This window comes from Podarcis pityusensis (assembly GCF_964106645.2).
Source record: "Podarcis pityusensis genome assembly, chromosome: 5".
NCBI classification, from domain to species: domain Eukaryota; kingdom Metazoa; phylum Chordata; class Lepidosauria; order Squamata; family Lacertidae; genus Podarcis; species Podarcis pityusensis.
The window spans coordinates 33763896-33788011 of NC_138032.1; the positions used below are offsets into that span (position 1 = coordinate 33763896).

At 38.5% G+C, this 24116-nt stretch overlaps 1 protein-coding gene across 7 annotated transcripts in view; it reads left to right on the forward strand.

Annotated features, from left to right (window-relative positions):
• PER2 (period circadian regulator 2) overlaps nucleotides 1-23421 on the forward strand; it is a 28020-nt gene extending 4599 nt beyond the window's left edge. The window contains exons 2-23 of one of the 7 annotated variants that reach the window (XM_081006860.1): nucleotides 917-999; nucleotides 2618-3043; nucleotides 3980-4131; nucleotides 4720-4841; nucleotides 5800-6001; nucleotides 6934-6985; nucleotides 7689-7825; nucleotides 7921-7999; nucleotides 9117-9223; nucleotides 10083-10236; nucleotides 11396-11501; nucleotides 12286-12420; nucleotides 12596-12698; nucleotides 12973-13129; nucleotides 13251-13369; nucleotides 13870-14073; nucleotides 14274-14534; nucleotides 15250-16094; nucleotides 16988-17174; nucleotides 17274-17463; nucleotides 18468-18618; nucleotides 18912-23421. In XM_081006860.1, the coding sequence (XP_080862986.1) occupies nucleotides 2820-3043; nucleotides 3980-4131; nucleotides 4720-4841; nucleotides 5800-6001; nucleotides 6934-6985; nucleotides 7689-7825; nucleotides 7921-7999; nucleotides 9117-9223; nucleotides 10083-10236; nucleotides 11396-11501; nucleotides 12286-12420; nucleotides 12596-12698; nucleotides 12973-13129; nucleotides 13251-13369; nucleotides 13870-14073; nucleotides 14274-14534; nucleotides 15250-16094; nucleotides 16988-17174; nucleotides 17274-17463; nucleotides 18468-18618; nucleotides 18912-19022 (3798 nt within the window). In that variant the 5' untranslated portion in view covers nucleotides 917-999; nucleotides 2618-2819 and the 3' untranslated portion in view covers nucleotides 19023-23421. Of the gene's footprint in view, nucleotides 1-916; nucleotides 1000-1892; nucleotides 1916-2617; nucleotides 3044-3976; nucleotides 4132-4719; nucleotides 4842-5799; nucleotides 6002-6933; nucleotides 6986-7688; nucleotides 7826-7920; nucleotides 8000-9116; nucleotides 9224-10082; nucleotides 10237-11395; nucleotides 11502-12285; nucleotides 12421-12595; nucleotides 12699-12972; nucleotides 13130-13250; nucleotides 13370-13869; nucleotides 14074-14273; nucleotides 14535-15249; nucleotides 16095-16987; nucleotides 17175-17273; nucleotides 17464-18467; nucleotides 18619-18911 lie in introns of those variants that run through there. The other 6 variants (XM_081006855.1, XM_081006856.1, XM_081006859.1 and 3 more) reach the window with 6 other exon arrangements.
• Nucleotides 23422-24116: the final 695 nt, after the last annotated feature.

Consider the following 24116-nt stretch of genomic DNA (forward strand, 5'->3'; position numbering starts at 1 on the left):
CAACCTTTGTTCTTAAGTATAACTGGGGGCAATTTAACAGATCTGTTACATCTCCACTTTATTTCTCTTGAGGAATGCAAATAAAAATGGTGGAACCATTTGAAGTTTAGAAAAGTTTAGTTTTTCTTGATTAAGCAGGAAATGGTATTAGAATATTAACTTGCATTAAATGCTTGATGTTGCAAACCTGACTAGGAGACTTGGATTTTCAGGAGAGAAGTGCTTGGTCAGTTCCTACAAGAGGTATGAATACCTCTATTTTAAAAAAGTGGCATGTTAAAATGTTAGCCATGCCTGAATGTACCATGATCACTCTTCTTCCTAAAAAAACAAATGTTGATGCATTAATTTCTAATATGCATCTTCCTTATTTACCGGTAAATCCCTGTCCCAGTAACTGGAACAAATATGGTTTATGTTGTAAGGCTTGGCTGGAGGCAGTGTGTTATTTCTGAGTTGTAGCTGGAAGCGTGTAGTGGTCAGCACTTTTCTAGTGTAAGGTGCTGGTTAGTTGTCAATTTCATAGTTGCACTGTGGTGTTAAGAAAGCAAATGTGCTGCATATAATTGTCCATATTTTATTTGAACTGTACTGTGGGAGTGATTGAAAATAAATAAATCTACACCTGTTACTATGACAGAAAGTCGTCAACAGGTTTACCACATCTATCAGCCAATCACCCATTCCCACCACCCTTCTGAGTAATACCCCTCCCCACCCTCCCACTATATATAAGGGTCTGGTGACTTCTGTTTCAGTGTATCTGAAGAAGTGTGCATGCACACGAAAGCTCATACCAATAACAAACTTAGTTGGTTTCTAAGGTTCTACTGGAAGGAATTTTTTTTTGAAAGTTTGTTTGGATTTTTTCATTGCAAAAACTGCCAATTTACAACTGTCTTTGTTAATGCTACAGGTGCGACTTCTGCTCTCTTCTAAAGAACCGTTTGACTGACTCGAAGCCCGTGAAAAAGGTGTGTCCCCTAAAGCAGGTGCTTGGTATGTTTTCAATCTTTAAAATCCTTAATTCTTAATTTACTATAATAAGAACATCCCCCCCCCCACACATACATCTGATACCTTGGTGACTGAGTAGTTTAGTGGAACTCACATCCTCTTAAAGTATGCTTAGGAATTAGTCTAAATGTTTTGAATTTTTTGTTTAATGAAAAAGTTTTCATGTATTGTAATTTTTTTCTGATTTCTTGGTTTTATCTTTTTGGAAACCGCTTTGATTTTTTTTTACGATCAAGTGGTGTATAAATTTTTTTAAATAAATAAAATAATTTTTAAAAATTGCTAGTGTGTGTGTTTTGGGGGGAATAAGTACTTTCCTTTGTAAATACCACACTGGTCTTAAAATGATATCTGCTCTTGAGCTCTGATTAATTCTATATCTGTTAGAAACTATTTTATAGTGTAACATTTTTTGGATTTCATGGGTACTTCTGTATAAACCTAGTTTAAGTTGTAATGCCTTTCCCCCCTTCTCATACCTTTTGTTCTAGAGTTATTAAAAAATACATCAAGAGGTTGCTTGAAAAATCCACTTGTCAGTGAAAAATCTAATTGGAAACTATGAAGGTCTAAGGACAATCAGATCTTAGTGCTCTTTTGTAAATGAAAGGCTAAATAGTTATTTGTTACAGGGTTGGCATAACTGACCATCTTCGGCATTTATGTGCTTCCAAAATATTTGTAGAGAACATCATTGCGGAGGGATTCCAGGTATTTCTCTTATATTTTATAGTTCTAGAGGTGTCCGGATCCTAATGGCTGAGAATTAACATTAGAAGAGGAAGAAACAAGGTTTAAGTGCATTGCATTCTGGACCTAGGTTGTGCTTTTTGATGCTAGCTGGGAGGGACCGTGATGTATGGTACATTTATGCCAACCTTTCTTTTTAAAATATAAGGTAAGGCATGACAGTTGTATTTCATGATGTGATCCCAGTAGCTGACCATAACTCTCAATATAGATTTATGGCTCTGCAGATACTTATATCCAATTATTTGCTTATTCCCTCTTGTTACTTGCTGCTATTTGGTTCAAGGCTGTTTCTTGGTGTAAGAGGAATAGTACAGTAAGTTTCATAATAGAACGTATCCAAGTATGGCTAGCAGTAGTAATGTAGTTTAAAAAGGTAAAGGACTCCTGACAGTTAAGTCCAGTCGCGAACAACTCTGGGGTTGCGGCGCTCATCTCGCTTTACTGGCCGAGGTCAATATGGGTCAATATGTAAAATGTCTAGAAAATTCAGTTAGGGTATATAAACCTTTGGTTCATCAGGGTTATATTAAGTCTCCTAAATGAGACTAACTCTGAAAGCGCTTTTGGACAATTTCTCTAACCTTCCATCATTTATATAGAAATGGTGAACCAGAAAATCTAAAGTGATTATGTACCGTATGACCTGCAACAATATACTAATTTTGTTAATAGAACCAGAATATTAACACATTTTTTCACAATTAATATTTATGGGGTTAGATGCAAACTATGTTGTATACATTTAAGATCTGCTGACTTCGGTGGTACCAAAGTGTGACTAACTTCATCTAGATTCAGCCAGTAGTTCTTTGCATGCTCATTCAACAAATGTTTTTCTTCCTCCTAGGTGAACTCAGATGTAAAATTTGAAAATGCTGAATACTGATAACAAAGATGGCTTTAAAAATATCAGAACTGTACGGCAGCTTATGCTAAGTACAGGTGTTCTGTTCTATAACGGAGGAGCTGGATTCTGAACTATATGAAACAATTTGAACTCTTTGAAAATATTTTATAACAGTCATTGACCCTGAAGTTCTTTGCTCAAAATGAGTGACTATTTGGAAATGGCAAATGCAGAAAACATGGATATTCAAATGAAGAATGAACAGAATTTGGAAGCCCTTCAGGAAGATATTGAAATGAATGGTGGATCCAGTGCAAATGATGCAAGTGAAAATTACTCCAGTGGGCATGATTCACATAGCAATGAGGGTGAAGAAAATGGGAAAGAAGCAACTATGATTATGGAATCTTTAGACTGCTATAAAAGGTAATGATGCTACATAGTAGTTTTGGTTGTATGAATGAATGAATGAGAGAGAGAGAGAGAGAGAGAGAGAGAGAGAGAGAGAGAGAATTAATGTATATGTAACTTGCACGAATGTAGCTACAAAATCATCCAATATGGTGCCTTGGATATGCCCCACTCAGCCATTTATATGGAGATACTGAGAGTGCTGGTGGTTTTTAAGTCCTAACTTGAAATGTAACATGCTCACATCTTATGAGGGGGTTCGGTTCCAAGGGTAAAGTGTATATGCAAAAGTCACCTATAGTCAAAAGCATGTTTCCCTTGGAGCTGGGCTGCCACAAACAGTGAAGAGGGACCAGAGTCAGCATGCTGAACAGAAAGCAAGGCCAGAGTTTGAATGTTCTTTTTACTCTGTGTCCTGTTGGGTTACCAGGCACCAAAAGAACTTTTAAGCTCCCTACCTTGCTTCTCAGGCAAGGCCTGCTTGATGTGCTGGCTCTGGGACCAGTAGGGATGCTGTCATGAGATCTCACAGGAAGTCAGACTGACCTGTGAAATCCCACGAGGGCATCCCTACTACATTAAGAATAGGGCTTCTACTACGAGTATTGTGTTGCACTAACAGCTGCTGCAGTTGGATCTCACCCATTGAAATAAAGAGACCTAAATTAGTCTTGTCCATTAATTCCATTGGGTCTTCTCTCAAGTAATCTCTTTTATATTAAATAACAGTAAATTAAGAATGATCATACCACACATCTTTTAGATCCTTATATGAATAAACACTCCATGTAAGGAAGAAATAATTAAAAATCTCAATAGTCTTAAGAGCAATGTATACCCAGTCTGCATCCAGTTAATCATTTTGTTCTCTTAAGTAATAAACATTAAGAACTTGGGCTTTGCAGAATACAAAACTACATTTAAATTGTTTTTGTTCATGTTGTCTAGCAGCGAACTACCATCTAAATCTAAAACCCAGAAGGAACTAATAAAAACATTGCAGGAATTAAAAAGGCATCTTCCTCCTGATAAAAGGATCAAAGGCAAGCCTAGTATCCTGGCAACTCTGAAGTATGCACTTGGAAGCATTAAGCAAGTTAGAGGTAACTATATCAGACCTTTCTGTTGAATCAGTGAAATTTAAACTTCATTATTGAACTACAGTAGGAAACAGCAAGAGAGATTCTGAATTAACAACTGTGTCTCTTGGTATGCTGGTTGGATTCCTGGAACATTTCATTTGTCATAACCTTCCTCTTCTTGGTCTTTACTTTCTTCAGCTAAAACACTAGGGTGGGACTTGTTTGATATCTATTCAGTATGAACATGTATTGCAGATGAACAGTGTGAAAGCATTGCATAGTAAAAATTTCAAATTAACTGCTCTAAAACAAGATACCACTTGCATGTTTAGACACACTCTCTCTCTCTCTCTTGCCTTACCTGCCACCTGAGAGCTGGTGTCATAACCCAAGGTGGGGGAGGCGATTACCATCTACCTGCTTAGCAACCTGAAGATATATAGAAGAGGTTGTATTTTCTTAATGTTTGTTTAAGCCTCTGGAAACCTTGATGGTAGGATGCATATTCCTGAGCTACTTTTCTGTTCTAATTAGACTACCATGTATTTTTACAGAATATGATTTAATTTAAACAGTGTTATTCAAAATATAAACTTCGTTCTCCTGTAGCCAATGAAGAATATTACCAGTTGTTGATGACTAATGAAAGCTATCCATGTGGCCTTGATGTATTGTCCTATACTGTGGAAGATGTTGAAAACATTACTACAGAATACATCATGAAGAATGCAGTGAGTATCCTTGCCCATGAACACATGTGCAGATGATTTTCTAAAAGACTGAACTGGGAGTTGCAGAAATTCACGGTTGTTAATAATCACAGATTCTATATTTCTAAATCGAATAACAGCATACACCTGTGTTACGTCACAGATAGTGTGGTGTGGTGGTTAAAGTGTTAAACCTGCTCTATGAAATGTAGGTTCAAATTCCCTCTTGCTTGTGAAGATCACTGATGACCCCAGGGCAGCCTGTCTTCTACACACAGTTTGTGTGAGGTTACATTGGGGTGAGCAACCCAGATCCCCATGCTGCTTTCAGCTTTTGGGAGGAAAGGCAGGATAACATTGTAGGAAATGAAAAATAAAATCTAGGAAACCACTGCCTTCCAGGGTAAAGCATACATCTGTCACATTGTGAACAGAGAATGCTCTTGGTCTAGTTTCAGTGATATATGGGGGATCTCTGTGACTTTCCATCTTGCACTATTCTGCAACCTTTTGAGTGCTTCCAGAGGAAATTCAGTAGCATTAGAAAAACACTTGGGGCTAATTAGACTCAACATTAATAATTGTGTAACCATAGTTAAGAGTCAAGAGTAAGCCATTGGAACCTATTCTTTCTAAGTAAATGGGAAGTCTGTCGCAGATAAGTGCAAAGGCAATCTGCAAGAAGGAGAAGAGGCAAAGAAGATTGTATTGATGACTGCTTGGAGTACCCCACACAATCTTATATGGAGTTACTCTTCTAAGAAAATATGCTTTAGATTACAACTGCCACATTTTTGTTAAAAAATCATTGATAAATATGCAGGTAAATACTAATACTCTTAACAAGAAAAAATGTAAACCTACCATGTCTCATTACTTTAGAATATTTGTAACTCACAAAACTTCTGTTTAACATTTTCCCTGACTAAACTAGTTTTGACTTACTATGTATTGGGTGCTTTATTGTGTTTTTTTTAAGGATATGTTTGCTGTAGCTGTTTCTTTGGCTACTGGGAAAATTCTATACATCTCCGATCAGGCTGCCTCTATTCTCCACTGTAAGAAAGATGTATTTAAAAATGCCAAATTTGTGGAGTTTCTGGCACCTCAGGATGTCAGTGTGTTCTACAGCTCTACTACTCCATACAGATTGCCATCCTGGACTATTTGCAATGGAGTTGGTAAGTGTGTTTAAATTGTTGCCCGCCCGCCCCCCACCACCACTGCTCATCTGCATTTGAGCCATTAGGATATGTCTTTGCTTAATTGCAGTTTCTTTAGTGTTTTGCTCTTTTTAATTGGCACAGTCATTTGTAGCTATTAGATACAAATATTTTATATTCTGATCTGTTTTGTCTCATTTCATCTGGCTAATAGGATGATTAAGCACTGTACTTACATGCTCCAGAGAGGTCATTGTGTATACCTGTTGCTGCAAAATCAACAAGGAACCTTGTGGTACCTTAAAAACAATATGAAAAAAATTATTGTGGCAGAAGCTTTCATGGGGCTGAGCTTACTTCATTGAGTTGTTTGTCTGACAAGGTGGACTCTGTGTGAGGAAAGCTTTTGTTACAGTAAGTGTATTAGTTTTTAAGGTCCCAGAAGAATTTTTGTTGGTTTTGTGCATACTTCCGTTCAATTCTTTGGCAAAACTAGACTTTACTTTTGATATTATTCCAGTCCCTTCACTGGAACATCATGCAGTTAATGTGAATATACTCTGTACAGCTTTTAAAACTGTATTGTTCAGAATAGAACAACAGCCTTCATGCCGTTACTTCCCAGTCTTCTGATGCCCTGAGAGATAGCAACTTTGATTAGGGAGGAGCTTCCAATTTTTTAAATATGAATTTTCTCTTCTAGCTTTGAAAACCTATTTTAACAACTACATCTAGTATTAGATAAATTAGTTTGGTGCAAACACAATGTAGAGTTCTCTTAACTGCACTAAAATAACAAGAAGAAAGGCACCATTCTCTGCCAGTTACTCTGTGTTTGCATTGTTTTCAGCTGAGTAATTACAGGGGACGTCTTTCTGACTTTCAGAGTATACACTTCTTTCTGTTACTGTAGATTATAAAGTCATTTTCATACTTTTATATTTTTATAGAGTCTACCACCCAGGAATGCATGGAGGAAAAGTCTTTTTTCTGCCGCATCAGGTGAGGCAAAATTTTAAGTCAGCGTGGAGACTAACAAATGTTTTGCTTCAATCTGTTTATGTTCATTGGTATGTGGCTTAGCCGACTTACAAAGATGAATTCCAGAATCCTCACTAAAAGCTGAATAGACCTTACAGTTTAAGATGTCACCACAAAAAGCAGTTTCTAGGCTGTTGCATATTCAGTAGTGGCAAGTGAGGTGGTGCAGGTGGGCTCTATTGCTCTCCCGGCTTCCCAAGACAGTGGGTTGCTTACCAAGAGAGTGACTCCACTACATCTCTCTCCCCATAACTTACCCCTCCCCTTCTTCCCCTCAGTAAGCGACTGTAACTCCTGTGTTGGGAAACCAGGAGAACAGCAATAGAGTCCCACCTTCACTGCCTCGCTGGCCACTACTGTACGTATTGCTTCTCACATAATAAGGCCTAATGGCCCTTGCACATAGATGGTCATGGAAAACGGGAGGTTGGCCTTTTTCCTTTCCTTGCACTTCCTAGAGTGTCACCTTGGAGAGTCTCTTGATTTTTCACCGGTGATTTTTCAGAGGATGCTTTAGTAAGAAGGAGGGTTTAAGAGTCCCCATATGTGCATTGAAGTAGCATAGTCCAAAGCCCATCGCTTAGATGCACCTACCAAATACCTTATTCTGCTTGTGGGCTATGCAAACTATAAGAACTCAACTGTTGTTTCTTTTAATTTTTAGTGCAGGGAAAGAGGAGCATACTAGTGAGATCTGCTACCACCCATTTCGTATGACTCCATACCTTATCAAAGTACAAGATGAAGATGATCAGCTTTGTTGTGTGTTGCTTGCAGAAAAGGTCCACTCTGGTTATGAAGGTAATAATACAGCAATTATTTTTGTGCTTGAAATAAAGCATATTGTTCATATAAATGCTCTAGTTCTACAAACCTTGTCCTTTTTTTTCTTTCAGCACCCAGAATTCCTTCTAATAAAAGGATATTTACAACTACACACACCCCAAGTTGTTTGTTCCAAGATGTAGATGAAAGGTGAACTACTAAAAACTATGATATGCATGGTTGTGTATTTAGCTGTAGTATTGACTAAAATGCAAAAATAGGTAGGAAATATTGATGTGTGACTATAGTGAAATGTCCTCGGTGGGATACCTTTGCAGTTGTTTAAATAATGAGGATATTTTTTAAAAAAAATAGCTCTTAGTGAATCTAATTGTGTATTTGATCCATGTTTGACCCATATTGCATTAGGGACAGGAGAGGTTTTTCTGATGCCCATTTTCTTGAAATGTTCTTCAAAACAGTGATGGGTTGCATTTCTACGATGACCTCTTAGCTCCTTTTTTCTTTATTTACTTATACTGAAATTGCATAACTTAATCTTCTTTTGATACCTTGTTCTATGTAGGAAAAGGGGGAAGATGGTCACTATAGCAGCTTGCTGGGTAGGACAGAGCTACTACGCCATCTTCCCAGTAGGTGGGTCACTCTTGCTTACCAGGAGGGAGAAAGGTGAGGCAGGGAAAAGGTTGTTGTGGTGTAAATCTACTGGCATAGTCAATCTGGTGCTTCTGATGGTGCCTTTTCACCATGCCAACCTCCCCACCACCTCACCCGCTACTGATAAGCAGCTGCAACCCACCTGCCAGGAAGTTGGCATATTGACTCCACCCCACCCAGTGAGCTGCTTCTGTTTTGTATAGTATATTCTTGTCTGCACTGTAAGTCCCCTAGAATCTTGCTTTGTTTTAGGCATCAGTGTGTTTGCTGTGCTGACCTCCCTGCCATCTCGCCTGCCCCCCCCCCCCAATAAGCAAGAGAGACTCTCCTGCCATGAAGCCAATGTAGTAGCTCTGCCCCACCTGGAAAACCACTTTGGTTTATCGCAGGTGACCACAACTGCTAGAGTTACTAGACTTTTCGGAGGTTGCGTGCTTCATAATTGCCTCTTACGTCCTGACAATTAGCACAGAAAAGAGTGTTGTAAATATTACACAATAATATTTAGGTTCCGCTTATTGGTTTGCAGAACTAAACCTGATACAAGTCCAAATATTCTGTTTTTATTTCAACAAAGTCTGTAAATGAACTTAAGGCTGTGTTTAAATGTATTTTGCTTCATGATTATTTAACCTTTTGTTGTTGTTAGAGCGGTGCCTTTGTTGGGATACTTGCCTCAGGACTTAATTGGAACTCCTGTCTTAGTACATCTTCATCCAAGTGACAGACCTTTAATGATAGCAATTCACAAAAAAAGTAGGTGACTCCTTTTGCATGGTGTGTTTTTCATGAAGGTTGGGGGCAATAAAGGATGAGGGATCCTCATATAGTTTTTGGTAACTTTTAATCAGTTCATTGCTCTTCTGATTATTAGATCATAAAAACATACACATACTGTTTATTGTAGACTCAAGTATCATGAGCTAGATCATACAATGGTACCTTGGTTTAAGAACATCTTAGTTTATGAACAACTTGGATTAAGAACGCAAACCCAGAAGTAGTTGTTTTGGTTTGTGAACTTTGCCTTGGAAGCAGAACATGTTTTGCTTCCTGTTGAGTGTGTGTAAATTGAGCCCCTCGCTGCTATGGGAAAGCACGCCTTGGTTTAAGAATGCTTTAGTTTAAGAGCAGACTTCCGGAACGGATTAAGTTTGTAAACCAAGGTACCACTGTATTAAATTAGGAGTAATATGTCATCAGTGCACCCATATCTTTTGTTCTAATTTTTTTATTGTTTTAGGTTGTACATGGGTCTCCCATCCAGGTCTACATCTGCTTAGTTCTGAAACTTTTATAACATCTGGTGTTTTCACATTATTCACTGACTCTTATACACCCACAGCCCCATTTGATTCCATGTTGATGTTAAGACCACCACAAATTCCTCTACCCCACTCAGAAATAGATAAGATTAATAATTAGGGAATAGAGTTATGCTTAGCTGTAAATTTTCAGTAGTCTTCAGTTCTCAAGCACATTTAATTTTGATACCTTTATTTAAATGTTTCCATGTGAAATCTTGGGAATTACAAATGCTTGGATCATTTAAATGAGAAATTGTGAATATTTCTACAATAAAGCTGAAATTTGAATCAATTTTTTTTTGTTACAGTTCTTCAGTGCGGTGGACAGCCATTTGATTATTCACCAATCAGGTTCTGCACCAGAAATGGTGAATACATAACTCTGGATACTAGCTGGTCCAGTTTCATCAATCCCTGGAGTCGAAAGATTTCTTTTATAATTGGAAGACACAAAGTTAGAACGTAAGTAAATAAGGGGTAATAAAAATGAAGGTTCTTGTGTCATGAATTATTTGAGATTGGTCTCTTAAATACTGAAAAGAATAATGTGGAAACCCGATTTCCACAAGTACCTGAGTAGCAACAACCTGTTGGAAATGCTGCCCACCCCCCAAAAAAATTCTTTAAGAGCTGATCTATACATCTTCGGAAACAGATTCCATTATATAACCAGAAATTACGGGAATGGCTTTTTAAAAGTAAATAACAGGTGTGGAGTGCCCATTCTGGATCAAGATAAGGGAGACTTTAACCCTTCCCCCCCACTCCAAATCCAGACCTGATCTGAGGTGGGTGGGCTCATGTGCTATTTGCACTGAAGAAACACTTCTATTGGTGTTAATGGGCACCTTTCTTCAAGTACAAAATAGCAAGTGCAGAGGACCTGATCCGGATTGGGGGACAAAGGATTAAATCCTCCATTAATGCCCCTCCCCACTTCACGACAGGGTCCAGATCCATTTCAGGCTCCTGCACCTGTTTTAATTTTTTAAAGTTATTCATGCAATTGCAGAATGGCAGTATGCCAATTAAATGGTTGAAACCTCTGCTGCCCCTATGATGTGGCTATCTACCTTTCTACTAACAGTTGCTGGCTTTCATATTAGTAGTAGCAAGAACCACCTCCATTCAATGTAGAACATTCATGCGATAATAATTGCTATACATTATGGCCACTGCTCAAAAATGCTTTAATAATTGGATAATATATGACTACATTTGGGATAGTTCTGGTGTTTTTGCTTCTATGTATTTAGTACTGGTAATTATGGAGACGTTTGTCAAATGTGTGGAGCATGCAAAGTTCACACATAAGAAAATGGAATCTATTTGCAACCATATTTTTGAACATAGATTTGTTGAGGGGGGGAGGGTGCATACAAAAATTTTTTTTTTAAATATGTGCTATAAAGTAAATGCTTTTAACAAGAAACTTATAAGTGCTGCAGATCTTTCCAATCTTGTCAAGAATTACTTCAGAATGAAGAAGTCATGTTTGGAGTGAGTAAGCCTGAATATTTTATTAGTTTAAAAGTTTGTAGATGCAATAGAAAAACAAGGGCTGATATAACTGAAACAAATGCATTTGTCATATTCTAGATATTATTAATGATTTTTACAGTGGTCCCTTGAACGAAGATGTGTTTACACCTCAGTGCGCAGAAGAAAAAATCCTTCACCCTAGCATCCAAGAAATTACAGAGCAAATATATCGGTTATTATTACAGGTACACTTTCCTTACTGTGTTTTAAATCTAAATTTACCTAAACCTCTGGGGTCTCCTCTAGAAGACTGTTATAAGGTAAAATGTTCATAATTTTTTGTCCCAAAGTAATGTAGGCTTACAAAGTATTTAGATACTTGTTCTTAGAATTCTGACCTAGAAATTAACATTGGGTTTCTTTTCTCAATTATTTAAGAAATTTCTCATTACTTCAGCCACTGCAGTATTATTCACTTCAGCAGTTCTGTTGACTGTAGGTTTATGGACAAGAAGGCTCAGGCAATACTAAAACTGGACTGCTCACCTTGAAGTTAGTGGGATTACATCACCATAAACTAGAACAACTGGGGTTTTATGGGTATGCTGACTCAATTTTTGCCCCATTTCTGTTCTGGAGCATGGACTTGCTGATAGTACTTGCATTTTCCCAGGTGTGTCATGCCACCTATGCTGCGGGTGATTTGCAAAATGACATTCATTCTCTTAACTAGAATGTTGGCTTATCCTCTTATCCTGTTTTATCATGAAAATATATCCCTGCAATCATTGTCTGCCTATCCAGGAGGTTGTGTCTGTGAAGATGCAGGTTCTAGGTGCAATTCTAAAATTATTTCTTGAATATGAGGAAAAACTTATCGACTTTCTTGATAGCTTGCTTGATTCTTGAACTGCTTGATTGCTTGGTTGATTCTTACTAGTTACAGTATGCAGAATATTTGCAGTATATAGACTCCAGCTAGTCATTTTCTTTTCTGTTGAAAATGTTTGTGTATATATTTATATTTAGCCTGTACATAACAGTGGCTCTAGTGGCTATGGAAGTTTGGGAAGCAATGGATCACATGAGCACCTAATGAGTGTGGCTTCATCCAGTGACAGCAATGGGAACAATAATGAAGATACCCAGAGGATACCCAAGCCTGTAAGATTTTCATTATATTATCTTAATAGTTTCAGTCTAATGGGAAATTGACCCTGCGGTTTTTTCTAACAGAAGTCTAATACCTTCTTCATTCACCCCAATCAGCAATTACCGTGTATGGCTTACTGTAAGTTTTTTTAGTAACTCGTTTGTTTGTTTTAAATCTTCACTCTAGAACTCTTCTCAAGGTATTTGTAAAGATGGACGTGAGGCCAAAAATAAAGAGCACGTCTTCGTCAATTCCAGATCAAAGCTTGAAAGTGAGAAAAAATATGCAGGTATGATAGCCAAGTTAATCTGGAATCAGATTTTGGAATAACTCCAGTAGTTTAGCTTTAACCAGGAATACCTTGTCCACAATGTGTGGTCAAGTGCACACAATCCAGCCCTGTTTGTAGTTGTCATTTTGCACAAACAGCTTTGCTGTAGACTGGAAACTCTTATATGCTCATACTTAAAGCCCCCACCTATGTTCCCAGGAGTGCATTCAGCAGCTCCCTGGCTTTTGAAAGGTCCATATATAAACATTCTTGGGATGTTTCTGTTACACAGCGAAATCCAGTGACCACGTGGAAAGTGCTACTCAGCCAGCAGAAAATGATGCTGTTGGAATGGCTTGTCAGAGGAGTTTGGCTGCAGAAGAACTGGCTTGGGGAGAGCAACCTGTTTATTCATATCAGCAGATCAGCTGTTTAGACAGTGTTATCAGGTGAACAACATTCCACTCCAGTAAAGCAATGGCTATATGGAACTGGCAACTTTATTTCTAAGAAGATCAGGGCGTGTGTTTTTAACCAAGGGTTTCTGAGGTTTTTTGCTTTGACTTGTAGGTATTTGGAAAGCTGCAGTGCAGGTGAAGCAGTGAAGAAATCACAGCCTTCCTCAAACGCTGCTTCACTGAATTCTGATATGCTTAGAGAGAAAAGGCATGACATTAAAACACCCACAGGTATTTACTGTTAACCGAATTTGTAATGCAATCCTATGCATGTTTATTCAGAAGTAAGTCCCACTCAGTGGTGGCTGGTGCCTGCTGGGATTGATGGGGTGGAAGGCATGGAGACCAACAGCAGGTGGCACCAGAGCCAATGACAGGCACAGTCATTCCCTGACTGGTTGTAAACAAGTAAGAAGACAGGCAGGTGGGAACTGGCTGAGGGCAGACTGAGGTTGGTGGAGCAGTGCCCCATTTGCCTAACAGACCAGCCTCCACTGCTTCTACTAATAATGCACTGTATAAAAATTTGTCAGTCAGTATCACTTGTCATGTTAAGTAGGGGTGGGAACTGTGTTTGACTCCTCAAAGCAATTTAGTTAGACCTGAGCTGTATGCTTCACTTGCCGTCCTATTTATTTTGTCTTGAGAAACTTACATTTATACATTTCTTGTTATTTTCTTTGTGTGTGTGTGTGTGTGTATCTCTGTGTTGTTATGTGTTGGTATTTGAGAAGAAAGGGTGCTGTCAAAATCCCACATAGGCCCTACGGAGTTGGAGATACCTGAGAAATCGAATGCTTCTGCTGTTGTTGGTGCTCACTTAACTTCTTTAACTTTGCCTGGCAAGCCAGAGAGCGTTGTATCTTTAACCAGTCAGTGCAGCTACAGCAGCACCATAGTTCATGTTGGAGACAAAAAAACACAGCCTGAACTAGGTACAGTACTGCTTTACAGTTTCTAAGAGGAATATAAACTTTTATAAATCTGATTTTAAGAATGACTATGTGCTCTCTTTTATGTAGAAGTGAACCATGGGAAGACAGATCATGCGAATTTGGAAGAACAAGTTCTGATTAGATGAAAATGAGATCAACATTTCACTTTGTTTCCCCTAAATGTTTTTGTTTGTTTTTAGAAATAATAGAAGATGGTCCCAGTGGAACAGAACCCATGGAGAGTCAGCTTATTGCTCCACAATCTACCACTACTCAAAAGAATCAAGAAAAAGAGTCATTTAAGAAATTGGGGCTTACAAAGGAAGTCCTTGCAGTGCATACACAAAAAGAAGAGCAGAGCTTTCTGACCAAATGTAAAGAAATCAAAAGGTTCCATATTTTTCAGTATAATTGCAGTTACTACTTTCAAGAAAGACCCAAAGGACAACCTGGTAACCGTGGTACGGCTCTCTTTGTTTATAGCCTCATAACACCATCTGAATGAAAGAAACCCATTGTCAGTTAGACATGTTGCAAATGTGCATAGGCAGTTCAGGGTGCTTAGTTAAGTTCAGTGTTACTATCAAACCAAATTGTAGTTGGCTGACAGTCGGTTGCTCCAGAAACTCAATATGCAACCTTAGAAGTATTAAGCAGGTGGATGTGGGATTAAACTCACATCATCAGTGATGCATAGTTTCCCCCTTCTCCATGACTTAAAGAGGACATGATTTGCTACTGTGTTCAAAATAATGAAGGTAATTTCTTTCTTAAGCATACATGTTGGGGAGCAAGGCTCACTGGGTACAGTGAGGCTTACTTCTGAGCAAGCATGCATAGGATTGTGCTGTTCTTCTAGCTTAGAGGTTTGCCATAACGTGTGGAACACAGGATTAATGAAATGGCGGAAGAGACATGATTTGTGTTGGGGCTCCCCACAGCCTAGAACTGGAATCTCATTTAAATACCAGTTCAGCCCTGGTAACTGTGAAGAAAAGAATGTCTCTCTAAATGTGTGCATAGTGTCTCTCGTCTGCTTATAAGCAGTAGCCAGTTTCCACGTATCTAGAATTTACAGGAAATAGCTTTTTGGTCCAAAGATGTGCTTGAGTATTAATGTCACCCTTTTTAAAAGTTAGATGCATTGTTGAATAGATTTTCTGCCTTTCTCTCCAGGTGTTCATGGACCACGACATGGCTCTGGAGTAGATCAGTCTTGGAAGAAAAATGGGAAGAACAGGAAATCTAAGCCAAAACGACAGAAGCCACACAATTCTTCAGACAGCACAACTTCTGGTACCAAACCTCCACACAGGTTTCCCCGGCTTGTCCCAAATAGCACAGCCTGGTCTCCGTCAGATACTTCTCAAGCAAGTTATCCAGGAATGCCTTTTCCTACAGTTATGTCTACATACCCACTTCCAGTTTTTCCACCAACAGGAACTGTGCCACCAGGTCCTGAAGCGCCTCTTTCTGCTTTCAGCGAATCGCAGGACTCGGGAAATCCCTGTCACTTGCCATTATCACAGTTTCCCAACCCTCTGATGACTCCAGTGGTAGCACTTGTACTCCCCAACTACATGTATCCTCCAATGAACAATGGGATCCCTCAAGCACTTTATCCTGATCCACCTAGCTTTCCTGCTCAGCCTTCTTTCTCTTCCCAAGCAGTGTTTACAGCACAGCCTCCATTCACTGCCTCAAACACATTCCCACCTCAACCGTTCCACTATAATCCACTGGCAGGGAGTGAAAAGACCACTGTTGTAGAATCTCGAAATGAGCAATCCCGTTCATGCACTCCACAGTCTCCTGGCCCACAAGGTCAAGCCTCACCACCATTGTTCCAGTCCAGGTGCAGTTCTCCTCTACAGTTGAACCTTCTGCAATTAGAAGAAATGCCCAAAGTGGCTGAAAGTGTTGCTGCTGGTACACTAGGAAGCCATGGAACTTTAACTGATGGATGGGTGACGAGCAAACCCATGAGCTCAGATGACTGCAACAGAAAAGCATCTTCCCCTGTAAGCATTGTCTGTAACTTTCTGGGAAATATCTGTCTGGAAAAAAACAACAATTTTATCTAATTATGCACATGGAGAGCTCTTTCAATAAGCTCAATTTTTAAACAATTCCATTTTAAAACAATTTCAAATTGTGCATGTTCCTTGGGAAGATTTGTAGTAGTTAATATTAGATTTCTTAAATTTATGTGTTGCCCAATGTAAAGAAAATCTTGGGCATTTTACAGTACAGACAAAAATATATAATGCAAAATAATTTAAAGCTTTTAAAAAACACTAATAAACAACAAAATGGGACGCGGGTGGTGCTGTGGGTAAAACCTCAGTGCCTAGGACTTGCTGATCATATGGTCGGCAGTTCGAATCCCCGCAGCGGGGTGAGCTCCCATCGTTCGGTCCCAGCTCCTGCCCACCTAGCAGTTCGAAAGCACCCTTAAGTGCAAGTAGATAAATAGGTACCGCTTTATAGCGGGAAGGTAACGGCGTTTCCGTGCGCTGCGCTGGTGCTGGCTCGCCAGAGCAGCTTCGTCACGCTGGCCACGTGACCTGGAAGTGTCTGCAGACAGCGCTGGCTCCCGGCCTCTTAAGCGAGATGAGCACGCAACCCCAGAGTCGGACACGGCTGGCCCGTATGGGCAGGGGTACCTTTACCTTTACCTTTACTTTAATAAACAACAAACCATAATAAAACAGCCAACTGTAAATGAATCTCAAGCTCTTGTTTTATCCTGTGAGCCATCCTGAGACCTGCAGATATAAGGTGGTATACAAATGTAATACATCATCATCATCTTGTTGCATAATCTTAGATTAGGAACTGGAGTTATGAACAACAAAAAATACCTTTTGAATTGACAGTTTGTTTTTTGTGGTTTTGTTCTTTCATTGTTCAGGTTGGATCGCCAATGGAAGTTCAAAATAGCGATGCCTTCTCTGTATCTAGTGATTTACTTGATATTTTACTACAGGAAGATGCAAGTTCAGGCACTGGGTCTGCTTTGTCAGGAAGTGGTGTTTCAGCAGCTGCTGAGTCCTTAGGCTCAGTTTCAAATGGATGCGGCATGTCAGGCAGTGGAACAGGTAACAACATGTGTGCGGTTAAGAAATCATGAGGCTATTTCAATGAAAAATCTGTTCTCCTTAATTAAAAGCACAACTTTTTTATTGTTGTTTCTGAAGGAAGTAGTGAAACAAGTCATACCAGCAAATATTTTGGGAGCATTGACTCATCAGAAAACAATCAGAAAACAAAGGAATCAGAACTGGAAGAAAACGAGCAGTTCATTAAATATGTCCTCCAGGATCCCATCTGGCGGCTGATGGCAAACACAGATGACACTGTTATGATGACTTACCAAATACCCTCCCGGTAATTCAACGTTAGTTCAGACTTAAAGCAGCTTTCACTGTGAACTACCACTTCAAGTAGATGTATACTTGAAACAGCACTAAAAGATTTCATTTCTCAGAACTTCTTTCTGTTGCCTCTTTCCTCCAATTTAACCAAACTTAATTAACAAGTAGAAATATAATATACAGAAATATAATAAAATAGGGAAACCATCCTCTTTACAGTGAAGTGAGTTAGTGTCAATTTCAAATGCCAATAATGTTTCATATATATATATATATATATATACCATTCATAACCATCCTTTTTCTTGAAGTATTTTGTATAACATGAAAGTCCACACCAACACCTGAAATACTTGATTCTCTTTTTACATACTCAGCAGTTGTAAGGAGCTGTTAATTCTTGATGATCAGTTCTATTCACCCAACATAGCTGACAATCAGTTTTCTTGTTTTTCTAAGGATATCCTTGCTTTGTTGATTTACATATACTTCCCTGTGCTATGGCATGTAACAGTCTTCCAGTGGTCAAAACATGCAGAATCTGTGTTACACGAATGTAGGGGCTGACTTTTTATAGCTTAGGGTCCTGAGAGTTGTTAGGAGACTCTAAGGAGCCACAATTGACAGAATTTCCTAGGAAGAGGGGTTGATTGTTAAACTAGTCTGGAAACTGTAGCTCTCTAATGGAAATAAGGGTCTCCTAACAACTCTCAGCAGTCTTAACAAACTACAGCTCCCAGGATTCTTTTGGGGAAGCTACAACTGTTAAAGTGGGATAGTAGTGCTTTAAATGTCTAGTGCGGATGTGGCCTTAGCAAATGTGCTAATGATGATCTTCTCCTAGTTCCCTCAACTTAATTTACCTTCTCAGACAAAATGGAACTTGGCATTCGGGTGCTTGGCATAATACCTGCAATGGCAGGAAGCCTGAGCTCCAGAGTAATCAACTATTTATAAAGTCTGCATGTTCGGGTAGTTGAAGACCTGAAAGGGGTTTGTTTGTATATTTTACTTCAGAAACTTAGAAACTATTTTAGAAGATGACAAACTAAAACTGAAACAAATGCAGAAGTTCCAGCCAAAATTTACGGAGGAGCAAAAGAGAGAGCTACTGGAAGTACATCCATGGATTCAGAAGGGTGGACTACCGGGGGCTGTTACTAATTCGGTATGTTTCAATGGCTATTTCTTCTTTCAGTATAAAAGCATTATTTTATTTTATTCACAGAATTGGAGCACTCAGAACCATATTTGCAGTGTAACCCTAACCGTGTTTTTGCAGAATCAAGTCGCATTGTATTTAACTGGGTTTACTGCCAGGTTTGTGTGCACAAGATTTCAGACATAGTATGGGAGACACTTTTAAAATTCATGCTGTTGGGTATTTCTAGTAACATGTCAAACTACAAGATGCCACTGAGGAAGGAAATGTGAGTTACTTTTTTTCTTGTTTTTTTGAAGGAGTGTATTTATTGTGAAGAAAATGTTAACAGCAGACTGTATGCACAAGATGAAGAAGAAATCCATAAAATGGAGCTTAATGAAATGAATGAAGCCATTGGGGGGGAATAGCTCGACTACCCTGAACCATGTCAACAGTGAAAATGTTTAATCCATGAAGATCCATTTTGAACATGATCTGCTTTATAACTATTGCAGTACATCATTAGATCTTCAGGGTTTTTAAGTTTGTTTCTTGTGAAATGGATCTAATTTTATATAAAGCAAATGGATTTTTTGTTCTAGAAAAAAGTCATTTGTGATTAATCTCTTTGAGAGGCTGCATCCCTCAACCAGTCATTGCTGAAGAAGTATAATATCCCTTATTTAAAACTGTAGCACCCTGCTTGTGGTTAACGCTTAGCTGGAATGAAATATTCAACGCAGCAATAGAGAAATTAAAATAATAATTTATTTGTCAGACAAATAAATGAGAGACACAGTGGTATATGGATACCAAAGCTCTGCCCACTCCAGCCCTGATGGCCAGCACTTATATTTCCTCAGCCCAGCCCCCTTGCTCCTCCTTTGGCTGCCTCTGTCCAATCAGCCTGGTTGAAATTCCTATTGGCTGTTTGCTAGAACCAATCATAAAAGATACACCCATTTCCTATTACCTTTTATGGGAGACAAAGAGCTATATTTCCTTCTATCCATAAATGGCAGACAAGTAACCATATATCTTACATTTGCCTCGACAAGGCACCTTAATTACCAGATCATCTTTGCCCTATTGCCCTATTACCCCTTCACTCCAAAACAGATGGCTAAAACAGATGGCTCATGGTTTTAATTTTTATCTTAAACAGAGATCTTGGGTTCACCTTCTCACACACCATCAATGAAATAAGAATCTAACATAAGAATCTAACATTTCTTACTTTCTAAATCCTTTGCATAATTACATTAAGCCAATATATTTCATACATTAACATATATAGCTTTTTAGAAGGAAAGGAACTTAGTAAAAACAGTTTCCAAAAGCAACCCTTTAAATTTACACCCCCCTTTCAAGCCAGCTGCTGTTCCTATTAGCTCTTGCCCTTTAACCTTATGAAAATATGGCTCAAGTCTAATGGGAGGCACCTAGTATTATTTTCTGTTAAACAATAAATCTCACTATTTACCAACTCTTAATTGTGTTTTGCAGCTTGATTGTATTCTGTAATTTGTAGGGTCAGTATGACCTTTTGCTCCCAGCCTGTAATTTCCTTTTACAACTTTAAGGTACTACTACAGATCAGGGGGGCCCTTGATCAAGAAGATAAACAACTGCCAGAGTACTCAGCCAGCTGCTTTATGTCTGGCATGAAACATACAAACATTTGCAAATATATTTTTTAAGCTCATTTTAAAATACAAGCCTTGGTCAGATGCCTCAAAACTATGGAGGATATACTCGGAGCCTGAATGGATACAGCAAAGAATTTCACAAAATATTGTGCCATCCTAAAATTTTCTTTCAGACTGCTTTTTTCAGTGACACATAATTTAGAAATAAATGGCATATTTTCTACCTTTGAATGAATTTCAGGTTAGCGGATAAAATCATGCATGTTTCCCAAACCTAACTTCACCCAATCCCATCGGTATTCTGATACTTACTGTTGTTAAAAGCAACTCAAATAATTTCAACTTTCTAAGATATCCAGTAATTTGTTTAGCTTCTTTAAAAAAAGGTTGTATGCATGAAAAATCCCTGGCAGCCCGCCCACCCCACACCAGTGTCAAACCATTCCTATCCTATTTTTCAATGATCTATGATCCAAAATTATAATAAATTATTCTTGAAATATGCATCAGTGACTTGTTTGTTAAATGTTTTAATTGATGTTTGTTCCCACTAATTCCCATATTTTATCAGCCATCAGTAATTGTCAGTTCAGAAACAATCTTGTAGAGAAGCATACAAAAAATTGCTAGTATCCAAAAAAAATAAAATTACCCCTTGAAGGTTGGAGTTCTGCACCAAAGGAGCCATTTTCCCAAATGGGAGAAACTAATCTTAAGACTGATTTAGCTGGCAATGATTGCATATATTTAAATAAGAGGATAAGTTAAGTGAAGGAGTCCGCCACTGAGGAAACATGGCTCAACATGACCAGAACACATTTCAGCTTTTAATTGCCCCTCCTCTTTGCCTTCTCAAACAACTGGCACTCTCTTACCTGCTGGATTACAGGCAATTTCCTCTCCACTGACCCAGTAGTCACTTTAACTATGCTACATTGACTATATATCATTAGCATTGTGGCCTCTTGTGGTGTGGAGAATGGTATAAAATCATATTAGAAAGCCATCTGTAACTGGAGCGTTAATGTACATCTGATATCGGTAACTGCATTCAGTTAATATTCAAGCTTTTTTTAGATTTATCATTTTTGTTATTTGTGCCCCTAAAGTTAATTTCCAAAGATTGAAGTGTTAGTACTGTATAGAAAATGCTGTTTGTTGCTGAATAGCAGAGCTGATTTCAGCAGTTAGTCACGGGATAAAAATCACTTTTATGTAGGTAACTAGGACTGCCTCTCTCCACTTGCACTGACCCAGACCCTGCATTTATCATCTGAGACCCTTCTTCATGTGCTCCCTCCTCTAGAGGTCTGGAGGGCGACAACACAAGAACGGGCCTTTTCTGTAGTAGTTCCCCAGGGAATTTGGCATAGCACCTTCATTACAGATATTTAAATGCCAGACAAAAACATTTCTCAACGTCCAGGCCTTGGGCTGATTTACATTCTATGGCCTTTTAAATGTATGGGGGGGGGATTATTGCTTTGTTTTTCTTTTAATATGTAGTTTGTGTTCTCATTTTTATGTTGGGAACAGCCCTATAATCTTTGGATGAAGGGCGGTGTAAAAATTTAATAAGTAAAATAAAATAGACATAAATGTACATATGCATACTAATCTAGATGTCCAAGAATCTTGCCATGCCATGCTTGATACCAACACGTAAGAACTGTCAGACAAGATCTGGCCAATGGTCCTCTGAGCCAAAGATACAGTCCGACAGCATATTGTAACCTATGCTTTAGCAAAGAGAAGTCGTCTCAGGATAATCATGGGTTCATTTATTCCTGGGTGGCTGCTGTGATGATGGTGGCTGTTTCCAAGCTTTCCTGCTAAGTCAGAAGCTTGTAGGCGTTTTTGAATGTGAGTCTGCCTTCCGCAATCGGCTAGCAATCAACTTTATCTGAACCAATAAATTGCCCAACTTAATTGTGAGTTGTATAAAATAAGGGTGAAATCCAACGCAGCATTAGCAGGGCTTCTCCTTCCCTTGTGTACCCCCAGAAACTGCTCGAGGGGGTTGAGGAACACTCAGGAGTATATTGGAGGGGATTACAGTGGGAAAAGAAACCATAAGTCCCATTGTACAAGCAGATTTCAAGAGGGCAGACATCACCGGGTACCCCAAGTATCTTGATTTTCAGCTTGCTTCTGTTGCTCTGGTGCCTTCTAATTTTTGTATTTCGGGAAAGAGGTAAATAATACTTGTTTTATCTGCAACCTTCTCTCAGAGCAACTTGTGGCATTATGTGCATGTAGCTATGAACCCCAGCCTGATGTAGTTTTTCCTCATTGTAAACTATGTAATTGAACTTATTAATGCTGCTCACACATCAACATGTTGTGTATATCCTGTTGCACTTAAATTGGTCATTTTTAGCATAACACGAGGAGGGCCATTTTGAGGAAATGAAGCTTTATCGAATGGCATGTACTTAAATTCTGATTCTGCAGTCACTTATGCACAGGCTTTACATGTAATTTTTAAATCACATGGAAAACTTTCAGTGCTTAAAAGTGTCAAAATTCAGAGTGTCATGTGATTAATTCCACACTCCACAGAACTTTGGGCTTTTGACTTTCTTCTTTTATAGCAGCCACCCACTGCATGGTGAAACTACTATGAGAGCTTCAAAAGCAGCCTTGTGAAATGGCATTGAGGGTATGTTTTAAAGCGCTGGAGGTGGGAGTCTCACCACACCTGCCAAGTCCTCTCTGAAGCTTACTGGTGTAACAAGTGTGGTTTAGTATTTAGTATAGGACTTATGGGTATAAATTTATTTTTGTAGACATCTGCAATGTGTATATGTGGTCATTTTCACGACGATTTTGAGAGGCCAGGGAGAAAAGTTGTTAAATCCTTTAATGGGTGGTTTCATAAAGATGTCTACATCGTTTTAAAACCTATTTTATTTACAGGAATAGTACTAAAATATTTTCCTATAAATTTTTTAAATTGCAAGCCTCTCTTTTTAGGCAAGATTCTGAAACCAGATTTGTTGTAGATTATTTTAGCTTAAAAATACTAGGTCACTATGAGAGAACTTCATTAATGTGTGGGTTTTCCATCTTCAAACAATGTTTTCTGTCTACTGTGCAATATTGGTTTTTTGTCACGTGACTTATTTTTACTACGTGCTTTGTAGAAAATCGGTAAATAAAGAAATTTTATTTTTAACTGTAGTCTTTCCATAATTGCTTTGTCTGGTTAAACTGTTCTACAGTGAATTGAGAAGACTTGTTATGAGAAATGTCTGCACCCAAATTGCAATGCTTAAAATGAAATCCTCACCAGAATTTTGAATAATTGTCATTCTTGTCTTCCAGATGGGTATTGGTATAACTCTTGAGCCTGTCAATCATTTTATATCTTTGCTACAGCAATGATGAAGAACCTGTGGTCTTCCAGATGTTGTTGGACTCCCATCAGCACCAGCCAGCATGGTCAGTAGTCAGCGATAATGAAAGTTGTAGGCCAGCAACATCTGGAGAACCATAGATTCTGCATCCTTGTCCTACATTGTAATAAATTATTTTGATAGTCATTCTTTATAGATTGAACTTACACAGGCTTGCAGCCAATGATAGTCATACAGAGAGTACAGCAATTGAAATTAATGAGCTTGGCTGACTTAGGTCCATTAATTTCTTTGGGTCTACTATAATTTAGCTGGATACAATCCAAAATACATTGCCAATTTTAACCAATATGAGAGTGTGCTTGTAATCTCTGAAACGCTGACAAAACCTTTTAGTGGCACAAAACCCCACACGCACACTATATAAAATAATATGCCTCACCACCTCTCCCCGCTCTTCTTCCCCAACCTTATAGTGTACTCAACACTAATGTCTCACAACAAATGTAACTGA